The sequence below is a fragment of the Nannospalax galili genome, unplaced genomic scaffold, assembly GCF_000622305.1.
Source record: "Nannospalax galili isolate Female #2095 unplaced genomic scaffold, S.galili_v1.0 scaffold475, whole genome shotgun sequence".
NCBI lineage: Eukaryota > Metazoa > Chordata > Mammalia > Rodentia > Spalacidae > Nannospalax > Nannospalax galili.
Window position 1 is genome coordinate 2,539,972 of NW_008339435.1, and position 11,820 is coordinate 2,551,791.

Below are 11,820 nucleotides of genomic sequence, written 5' to 3' on the forward strand. Positions count from 1 at the left end.
GCTGTGCATGATATGAGATTGCGCTCCCTCCCCTAACAGAGGCCGGTAGTCAAAGACAGGTAAGATCTTCTGGGACAAAGTCAACCTAAGACAGGGCGTAGCTGATGGAAGCTACGTGCCAATGACGGGTAAGGCTTTGCTCTGGCAGAAGACAACCTAAGGCAGGCACGGTCCTTCTGTCCCAGATATGGGTTATAATAATAAAAAAGGAAGGGGGATATGTCGGGAGCCGCTAATCATTGAGCTGTTGGCAGCCTCCTTTACTGAGTTTGTGTCATGCAAACCAGTACTTAACCTGCCCATTCAGGAGGAAGGTGTTTCTGGAGAGCCTCACAATACCTGACCTTGAGGCATTAGTGGTAAACAAAAGGATCCAAGAAGCCTTTGATCTGACCCCTCCCTGACCCTCAGATACAGGTGGGGAAATACAACAATTGTAACTAATTGAGTTCTTCTGTATAAAAAGACAGAACTGAAATAAATCACTGCTGCAGTATTTACTGTGAGCCCTCCCAAGCATCGTCTTTTCTGTCTCCTTTCCTTTCTTTCAATCCTCACTCCCCCTTTCAGGTACTGTCCGTTTTGGCCAGCTGGCACCAGCAACATCTCACCACCAATCTTTAGTATATGACCTGGCTGGACTTCCCCCACCCCACTCCGCCTCTGTGTTTAACCCAACTTAAATTTCAAATATTCTTTTGACAATCACTCAAAAGATATTTTCAACTTAAAAACTATATATTTCAGGACTTGAAAGACGGCTCAGCGGTTAAGAACACTGACTGTTCTTGCAGAGGACCCAGGCTCGAATCCCAGCACCCACATGGCAGCTAACTGTCTGTAACTCCAGTTCCAGGGGATCCGACATCCTCTTCTGTTCTCCTCGGGCACTGCACGACACGGGTGCACTTACTTACATGCAGGCATAACACTAATACACATAAAATAAAAATAAATATTTAAAAAGAAATTGTATACTTCAGTTATAAAAAAATTATTTGATCATTTCTTCTCCTCCATGGTTTTCCTTTTCTGGAACACCTATTAATTATTTATTTTGCATATTTTGTATGCAGGTATGTCAGAGGACACTGCAAGAGTCAGTTTTCTCCTTCCACCATGTGAGTTCAGGTGATCAAACCAAGATCATCAGGCTTCTCAGGAGGCACCTTCACCTGCTGAGCCATCTTGTCAGCCTACTTCTCTAGTTTCTTTTTCCATGTTGTCTCATATTATCTGGAGAGCTGGTCTCAACTTTTTTTCCCAACTTTTCTACTAAATTTGAGTAAATTTTTTTCAAGTTCTTGGTTGGGGGGGGGGCTTACATACAACCCCATGCCCAGATATTCTTCTGTAACCTCTATTTTGTTTCAAAAATTAAAAGCTAAAACTGTTTATATTTACCATTTGTTTGTACAAATGTTTTACTTTTTTAAATGGGATGATGGGTATATGACAGACAAATATCCTCACTAACAGTGGCAGGTAAACATTCACAATATGTTTTGAAGAATATACCCAGATGGTCCCCAACTTAAGATTGTTCATTTTAAGTATTTTTATCTTTACAACAATGGGAAAGCAATACACATTCCATAAAAATCATACTTTGAATTTTGATTTTTGACTCATAGGAACAGCATGTAGTACCATGCTTGCTTGCAATACAGGGAAGGGATGACTCCCAGCAAGATCACAAAGGTTAAGAGCCCACACTGCCATTCACTGTCTTGCCAAGCTTAGATGCTCAGGTTAGGTGCATTAGCCACATTCTCAACTTACAATATTTTCAATTTATAACGGCTTTGTAGAGACTATCCCATCGTAAATTGGGGGCATCTGTAAATCTGTTGTGAAATGACTATATCTACCTAATTAATATATGCATTAGTTCATATACTTACCTTTTTGTAGAAAAAAAAAAACTTTACTGTTAGAACTTTTTAATATATTAAGCTAGACATGGTGGCACATGCTTTAATCCCAGTACTTGGGAGGAAGAGGCAGGCAGATCTCTGTGAGATTGAGGCCAGCCTGGTCTACACAGTGAAGTTCCAGGCAAGTTGGGGCTGCAGGGAAACCCTGTCTCAAAAAGACCCAAAACACACACACACACACACACACACACTAATTAGAGCCAGGCATGGTGGCACATGTCTTTAATCCCAGCACTCTGGGGAGGCAGAAACAGGTGGCTATCTCTGAGATCAAGGCCAGCCTGGTCTAAATAGCCAGCTCTGGGTCAGGTAGGGCTACAGGGAGACAATGTCTCAAAAAACACAACAGCTGGGTGTGGTGGCGCACGCCTTTAATCCCAGCACTCAGGAGGCAGAGGCAGGAGGATCTCTGTGAGTTCAAGGCCAGCCTGGTCTACACAGTGAGTTCCAGGACTGCTGGGACTACAGGGAGAACCTGTCTCAAAAAGACCAAAGGAAAAAAAAAAAAACAAAACAAAACCCACAACAAAAGAATTACTATAATCAACATGTTATACACACATTTGGGGGGTGAGGGGTGGACAGGCTTTCACTATATAGTCCTGACTAGCCTGGAACTCAATATGTAGATCAGGCGTCACCTGCCTCTACCTCTCCAGTGCTCTGTGTGTGTCCGTGCACCCAGCTATAACACATCTCACTAACTTAATCCAGCCTCAATTTTTATTGTATCTAGTTCTTAAATATATTAATCATGGGTTCCTCCCCCAACCCCCATTCCCATTTGTTCTGTTTGTTCTGTTCTGTCAATTTGAGTCAAGGGTTTTCTATGTACTCCTGACTGGCCTTGAATTTGTAATCCTCCTGCTTCATCCTTCCTCCCAAGTACCGGAATTACAAGCATTCCACCAAACCATAAGTCTTTAAAATAGTGTTCTTATGATTCTTTCATTGCTTCTTTTCTCTTTCCTTTTTCTTTAGGCTTCAAATATGTAATAAATTTTATCCACTTTTTTTGAGTAGACACTAACATGCTAAATTCAAGTTCTGTGTGCTCGATGAAGTTTATTGAACAGTGGCTCTTGCTGTAGAAGGGCAGTCAGCCATTTTACTCTTCAGTACCCTCAGATCTTTTCTCTTCGGTTAGTTTCTACAGAGAGAAACTCCACTCTCCTATTTGGAAGTAACAAACCTCGTTGCTATTAATACAGCATCACTCAACTCTCATTTGCTTCTGGTGTAGAATACAGAACTCTGATTCAGCCTAGCACAGAGGAAGCTTCAATCCAGTCTTCAACCCAGTCAGAGGAAGAAGGGGTACCATGTGGAATAAGGAAGGTCTGAGGTGAGGTCACTGCCACTGTATATATGCTCAAATGGTCCTGTCTTCAGTTCTGCCTCACTCCTGTACACTGACCTGAGGAATCTAATCTCCAAGTCTTTTAGAAATTAAACTCATTTAATTAAATTAAACTTGTTTCTTAACAGCTTTCCTACTGTAGATGCTTAAATGTTTACTTTCTTATTTTCCATCCACTTCTCAACCTTCAAAATTGTACTGATACTCTCATCTAACATGACCTCCCCTCCCAGTCTCATAGCTCATCTGTCACATCTACTGCAGAGCATAAGAAATAAAGCACAATAAACACAGCTGAATGAGCCTCTGTGCTTCAGCAGCCTTGATTTTCTAGGGGTAAAGTTCTGACATTTTCAAACAGTAGTTTCTGTTCTTGCTAATATTAGGAAAAAAACAAAGAAATTAAAAATATGTATTAATTAGAATGTTTTGCTCATCTTAGCAAACAGCATGATGAATAGTAATAAGAAATATTCTTGGCTTAATCTTATTTTTGAAAGACTAAACTGATTTTTATTACTAAAAATGTTAAATATATTTAATATAATCTCACAATTATGAAATTTTAGGAAAAATTTTTCACTGTGAATAATATACATTGTTTGTACACTACATATTTTTCCCCACTATTGGGTAATTTTAAATATTGTTTTACTGCTGGGTGTGCTGGCCCATTCCTTTAATCCCAGCACTCAGGAGGGAGAGGCAGGCAGATCTCTGTGAGTTTGAGGCCAGCTATAGTGACACCCTGTCTCAAAAAATAAACCAAAAACAGTCACTCTACTGAAGCATAATTTATATACTATTAAACATATTCATTTTAAGGGTATAGTTTTAGTAAATTAGATTTTTAGTAAGTTCACAGTTCTTCAATAATCATCATACTAAGAACTTAGACTCTATCCATCTATTACCCCAAAAAGTTCCTTTGTACCAGTGTATTCATCCATTTTTCATTACTATAACAAAAATTCTGGGCAACTCTATTTTTTAAAAAAGGTTTATTTCAGTACATAGCTGTGAGATATAAAATCTGGGGGTCCACATCTGGTAATGGCCTTTTTTTTTTCTAATCAAATTTAGTTTATTCCAAATTCCAATTCCAAAATATATTCCAGGCACCTCTTCAGATCATTCTTTCAAAGTATATTCATAAACCCTTCGCTGCCATTCCAAAACCTGCCAGAACTCTGGAAATAGGTGCCAGCTCCTCACTGCAGGAATACATTTAAGAGTCTGCATGATGGATGGCAAGAGGGCAAAAATGGTGGGCTGCTCTGGTTCCTCCTTTTGTCCTGGTTAAGTAAGGTACGATTTTAGGAATAGAAATATAGGTGTTAAAAAAAAAAAAAAAAAGATGACAGTGACAAGGTCTGTGCTTTGCTGCTATAGTTCTTTGCCATCTCACTATAGTTCTAGTCCATCTCACCTGTGGTCTTCTTGCTGGCAGCCTCAAGGCCACACGGAGCATCACATGGAAAGAAAGCAGGAGCTCATGTATGCATGTATGACTTGAAGCCTCTCCCTGTTCTTACAAAGTCACCAGGAGCCAAGCATGGCAGCTCCATCCTGACTTTATCTAACTGTAATAAGCTCCCAAAGGCCTCCCCAATAAACACCACGATACCTAATATCTCACAGTGGGGATTAAATTTCAACACATGAAACCCTGGAGGAATACTCAAACCATAGCAGCCTGTTTACAGAAATTCCTGTTCCTATGTTACATCAGAAGACAACTATTGATCTGTTTTCTATCTTTATACATGTCTAGAAATATCTTGTATCAACAGAACCATGCAAGTTATATTGTCTTTTGTGTCTGGGTCCTTTCATTAGGACTTTTTTTAGGTAGACCCATATTATATTAGTAACTTTATTGATGAAACATATTCCACTGTGTGGACAGAACACAGTAGTTTGACCACTCAACACTTTTGGCATGAACAGTGTTGCTGTGAGCACTTACACCGGCCTGTTTTTACTTGTCTCAGAGGTAACAAGAAATGCTGACTTGTGTGCAAAGTATATATTTAACTTTTTAAGAGAGCATCAATTTTCAGTTTTCCATGCCAACCAGCATTATTTGCATTTTAGTTGCTCCATGTCCTTGCTTGGTAGGGTGGGTCCTTCTAATGTTAGCCATTCAAACAGTACAGTGGTATTTCACTGTGGTTTTAATATGTACTTCCTTGATGACTAATAATGTTAAGCATCTTTTCATGTGCCCAACAGCTATTCATTTGTGTTCTTTGTTAAAATGTCTGTTAGTCCATTTTTAAATTGAGTTTTTTAATTCTTTGTATATTCTAGAGATACTCGTGTGTATGTACTTATATATGTACATGTATATATGATTTAAAGATGCTTTCTCAAAAAAATGTAGCTTATTTTTGAGATGTGACCTTGTGATGTTCTTCATTGGCCTCTAACTCTTAGGCTCAAGCCATCCTCCCACCTTGGCCACCTGAGTAGCTAGGGCTTAGACTACAGGTGTGTAGTGGGGGGGGGAGCTTTTAATCCTTTCTATTATTATTATTAATACATTTTTGTCTTACTCAGACAAGGTCTCCTTTGTAGTCCAGTCTGGCCTCGAATTCATGATCCACCTGCCTCAGGTTCCTGAGTGCTAGGATTCTGGGTATGTATTACTACAACTTTTTTCTCTTATAGATGTGTTTCTAAGAGTCTGTGGCCATTTCAAGGTGACAAGATTTCCTACATTTTTCTTTAGAAAATCTAGCTTTATTTCTTATTTTTAAATCTATAATCCATTTTAAGTGACTTTTTGTGCATTGTATAAGATAAGAATAAAAGCCCATTTTTACAGTTGCAAATACTCAACTGTTTCAGCACCACTTACTGAAAAATACTGTCTGGCATTTTTGTTAAAAAAGAATTTATAGCAGGGCATGATCTCTCATACCTGTCCCACATTAAGGAGGCTGAGGCAGGAGCTGAAAATCTGTAGACAGTTTAAGACCTGCCTGAGCTACCTAAGAAGACTCTGTCTCAAAAGATGAAAAAAAAAAAAAAAAAAAAAAACCACAAAATGGTAAGGGTTTATTTCTAGACTTTTCAATTCTGTTACATCAATCTATTACTCATGCCAGTATCTTGATTACCAGACCTTCATACTAATTTGGGGGGGGGGGCATTTTTGAGACAGGGTCTCCCCACCATGCCCAGTTAGCTTCATACTAAATTTTTTTAAAACATTTTATTATTTTTATTTTGTGTGTATGAGTGTATTGCCTGATTGTAAGTGCGCCCGTGTCGTGCAATGCCTGAGGAGGCCAGAAGAGTCTGTCAGATCCCCTGGAACTGGAGTTACGGACAGTTGTTAGCTGCCATGTGGGTGCTGGGATTTGAATCTGGGTCTTCTGTAAGAATAGCCAGTGTTCTTAACCACTGAGCTGTCTCTCCAGCCCCCTGCTTCATACTAAATTTTAAGATGAGATAATATAAGCCTTCTAACTCTGACCTTTTAAAATTTATTTTAAATATTCTATATTCTTTTCATGCCATACAAATTTCAGAACTATCTTATTAGTTTCTACCAAAAATATTCCAATAGAATTTTGAAGGGATTATATTATAGATATACTGGGAGAAAAGTGACATTTTAACAATGCCAAGTCTTCTAAATTATAAACAAGAAATGTTATTCTAATATCTCTGAGTAAAGTTTTGTAGTTTTAATATACAAGTCCTACATTTTCTATGTAAAGTTCGTGCCTACTTATTTCTAAATTCTCTTTCACGCTATTGTGAATAGAGTTACTTTCTTTTTTCCTCTTGGTTGTTTCTTTGAAAGATTTATTTATGTATGTATCTGCATGAGTATTGCACACATGTGTATGCCTGTAGGCAGAAGAGAGTGGAGGATCCCTCAGTGCTGGCCTTAACAGGGATTTGCTGAGTTAGCCACACAGGTGCTGGGCTTTGAACTCCAGTCTTTGTGGGTTGTACAAGTGTACTTAACCCCTAAATCATCTCTCCAGTCCCCTTCCTTTGTTTTTTTGAGGCAGGGTCTTAACTACCTGAAACATAGGCTGGCTTTGAACTCATAGCAATCCTTTGGCTCTGCTTCCCAAGTGCTGGGATTTTTTCTTAATTTCACTTGTGGATCACCCAAAGCTGCTACATAGAAACTCAAGTGATTTGAGTGCTGACCTTCTATCAAGAGACCTTACCAAACTCATCTGTTAATAAATTTTTTGTAGATTCCCTAGGATTTTATAACTGTGGGAACTGGCATGAATAAAGATAATTTTCATTTCTCTTCCATCTTGGTGCTTTTTATTTATTTATTTATTTTTTTTTTTTTGAGGCAGAGTCTCTCTGTAGCCCCAACTTGCCCAGAACTCCCTACATAAATCAGGTTGGCCTTGAACTCACAAACATCTGCCTGCTTCTGCCTCCAGAGTCCTGGGATTAAAGGCATGCACCACATTGCCTGGCATCAAGACTCACTTCATCATTATAACTTTTATAAATGCATAGAATCTTGTCAAATGCTTTGCATTGCCTGAGAAGATCGTGTAGTTCAGTTCTCCTATTAGGTATATTAATTTATTTTCAAACGTTAAAAACCAATGTTTCAAGGGAGCATGTAGTGGGGAGCACTTTTAATCCCAGCTTTCAGAAGAGGCAAGAAGAGGATCACTGCAAGTTCTAGGCCAGCCTAGTCTAAATAACAAGTTCCAGGTCAGCCTGCACTATATAGTGAGACCCTGTTTAACGCCCCCCACCCCCAAACCAGCCTTAAAAAAGAAAAAGGAAAAGATACATTCCTAGGATAAAACTCTATTCAATCACAGTAAATAATTTTGCATGCTGCCAAATTTGCTGGTTTAATATTTTGCTAAGGATTTTTCACTGCTATGTTTATAACTCATTTTCTTATCATGTCTTTAACTAGCTTTGATAGCAAGATAAATCTAGCATTTGGGAGGCTGTGCCAGGAGGACTGCCATAAGTTTGAGACCAGCCTGGGATATACAGTGAGTATCAGGCCAGTCTGGGCTGCACAGAATATGCTGTCTCACACTCATATCCACACCCAAATCTTTCCATCTTCTCTAGAGCGGTATCTAGAGCAGTATCTAAAGTTCTGAGTAAAACTCATTTCAGGGCTATGACTCCACCTACATACCTTCCGTTACAATCACACTGGGATGCTTGCTTTTTCCTTAAGCAAGGCTTATACTCTGACTGACACTCTTCCTCCTGTTCCACATTTACCAAAATGTATTAACCACAGTGTTTGCCAAATGGTTCCTTATCACTTTTCTTGATCCAAGTAGGATTTTTTTTATTTTGTCTTTTTAAATTCTGAGTTATACTTTTATAAATATACCTTAAAATGATATGAGTACTGTGATCTGGTGTTAATTTTCTGTTTTAAATTTTTTTCTTTTCAATTTTCAATTCAGTGTCTTTTTTATCTCAGATATAACTAAGCGTCTTTTAAAAGATACTTTGGCTTTTCTCACTCTGTCTTTAGACCATGATGCACATGAAGGCAGGAACCTTATCTATATTTTTCACTATATGTGTGACACATTAGCTCAGTACAGTTTTATAGCTGTCTTTCACTCTTTCCACTGATGCTAAACTAAGAAGTCCACATTAAAGCACTGCTGGGCAGATTGCTTTATGAGAGAACAATGAGTAAAACTGTGAACAATGGATGGTGGTCAATTAAATGCAGCAGCAGACAGGAGTTCCTCGTGAATCCAGATGCTCCAAGAGCTGGATACGATCACATTCTGGCCCTTAAGGCTCATGAACACACACAGGCTAAGAACTAACTTTGATATGGTTCTCTAACAGGTAAGTTGAATGGCACGAAAGTAAGAGTTGAGAAAATCTAAATTGGTTGGAAGGAAATTTCTTATTCCATAGCAGGAAGCAAAATCCTTTTTAAGGACCAGGAAATCAAAACTTAAGACAAAAACTATACTGACCTTTTCATGATCACAAGGCTAGAAGTCACAAAATAAGACCTAATTCCCAGTTCTAACCATTTTTTTTTCTTTCCTTTTGAGGTTATTTATTTTATGTATATGAATGTTTTGCTTGCACGAATATAGCTGATGCCAAAGCCAAAAGAGGGTATCAGATCCCTGGAACTGGAGTTACAGGCAGTAAGAAGGTCCCATGTGCTGGGAACTGAACCCAGGTCTTCTAGAAAAGCAGCAAGTACTTTTAACCACCGAGCCATTGCTCTAGTCCCTATCTGTTTTCTATCATGGCACCCTATTATATACCCTATAATATCCTGTTGATCTATCTTAGCAGCTCACATATGAGTAACTGGATAAGATTTGGACAGCTACAAAGTAAAACTTGGAGATTTATTCATCCTAACCCTGTCTTCCATGAATATAAATGAGGACTGTACAAAACTGCAAAAGTCATTTGGGTACCATATAGCTCAAACAGCTTTCTAGGTGACTGGCTTATAAAGAAATGCACCCCATGTGATGGTTGAAATATATCTCATTAAATACACTTACATGTAAAGTCTGATCATTGTGTCTTAGAGAGCTAAGGAGAACATTATTAAGTTTCCACTCAATCGTGTTTTTAAAGTGGCAATAGGAGGATCTGCAACAAATCTTTTCAAAAAAAAGTTCAAAACCAAGAATGTACTGGTATTTATGAGTGCTCTCCAAGGAAGACCATGAATCTGGGTTTTTTACATTCTTTAGGTTTTTCCACCTCACTTAAGGCTACATAATTACAAGTGACTACCCAGCAGCTACTCAAGGACTAATCAGCACCAGCACCAATATTGCTCATTTCCATGGGCCAACCTGAAAATATTAGAATTTAACCTCCCCCTTTCCTATTCTAAATTAATAAGCTGGCATTCTGAATTACACATTAGTTTTTGGTTATTTAGTTAGCATGAAATAACCTAAGATTCTGTTCCATTCTAAGAGTAATGTACAAATAAATGTAAGAACTTGAAAAACTTTAAGACTATACTCTAAACCAGTAACTGAAAAAAATGGGACCCAAAGGCTGGATAGGAATGTTATTTGGCTTACATCGTGATGGTGATGATGATGGAGGAGGAGGAAGAGGAGTAGGAGGAAGATGGAGAAAAAAAGAAAAGGATAACTACCCTCTTAAAAAAAGGGCTATTTCTTGGCCGGGCATGGTGGCGCACGCCTTTAATCCCAGCACTTGGGAGGCATAGGCAGGCGGATGTCTGCGAGTTCAAGGCCAGCCTGGTCTATATAGTGAGTTCCAGGACAGCTGGGGCTACAGGGAGACCCTGTCTCAAAAAGACCAAAAAAAAAAAAGGAGGGGGGTATTTCTCAAAAAATGCATCCAGCTTCTCTTGAATAAAAGTTTGGCAATACTAGATCTGAACTGTCATCTGGTAAAAACTGATCAAAGCTAAGCAACCATATTCCCATTTACCTGGGGTATTTGCTATTAGAGGCCATATATCTGTCATCATTATACATGCACTGGTGTTTTTCTTATAAAGTTCAAAGAATAAAAGAATGCCATACTTGGTGGATAAGTGCATATTCTTAAAAAGTATGATCCATTCTTCATGTTAAATCAGTAAGACAAAGCTAGAATCAAAGAAATCAATTTACCTTAATCTGAGTCTGTTCGATTGACTTTTCCCATATCTGCTGATCATATGCTCCAATCTGAAATAAGGAGCAGGCTATTTAAATGATGTAAAGGCAATCCTTAGATAGCTAAGTCAAGCCTCACAAAGTCATGAGTCTATTATCATATAATATCTGGAAAATATATTTCCCACATTAAAATAAACTCTACATTCAAGGCCTATTCCATTCAAAAATAAAAAAAAAAAATGGCTGGATTTAAAAGTAAAAAAAAAAAAAAAAAAAAAAAAACTCAAATACTTCAAATTCAGCATCTCCTTGACAGATATTTCCACTCCCTAAGGAAAACACCAATAGGAATACCAGAAAGGAATAAAAGGGACAGCTCAGTAAGATGATAGTACCAATCTGGGCCATGCAAATAAGGACTTCCTTCATTCGTGTCTTTTTTTTAAAAAAGTTTGATCAGAAGCAAAATTTTTAAAGCATCTCAGTGGTTTGTGTATGCAGGCTGAAGAAGGTGACTTGGGAACTGGGACCTGGAACTGCGTTTATGATGACCTTGCATATCAATTTTTCCATTATGTTGAGATACTATTATATCAGAATTACCAAACTCAAGGGAAAGTAACAATATTCTTTACGGGAGCTTTCTGCAGTAAATAAGCTTTACAAATAAAAATTACTGCTATTACCTTCTTCTGATACCACGATATAGCATCTCTCTCATTTGAGGCCATCTGTGTCTCCAGCCAGAAAGTGGGATTTCACTGTAAACGAAGGAAAACGACTCGATGAGTCCAGGAGCTGAAGGTTATTGTCCCACTTTGGGTAGGATTCAAAATCCGTTTTTCTAAGCCTCTCCATGAGCTGCTTTCTCCAGCTTGTTCACGAACTAGAAAAGGGGGGGGGGGGGGGG

General features: G+C 38.4%; 1 protein-coding gene across 4 annotated transcripts in view; it reads right to left on the reverse strand.

The window, feature by feature from the left end:
- The window catches only part of Phtf1 (putative homeodomain transcription factor 1), a 66,803-nt gene that overhangs the window by 54,373 nt on the left and 610 nt on the right, over positions 1 to 11,820 (reverse strand). For all 4 annotated transcript variants that reach the window (XR_003849694.1, XM_029563988.1, XM_008833977.2 and 1 more), the window contains exons 2-3: positions 11,597 to 11,671; positions 10,923 to 10,979 (exon numbers count right to left, since the gene is read on the reverse strand). Coding sequence is in view for 3 of the 4 variants with exons in the window: in XM_029563988.1 (XP_029419848.1) it covers positions 10,923 to 10,979; positions 11,597 to 11,641 (102 nt within the window). In the remaining variant the exon portion in view is untranslated. The remainder of the gene's footprint in view (positions 1 to 10,922; positions 10,980 to 11,596; positions 11,672 to 11,820) is intronic.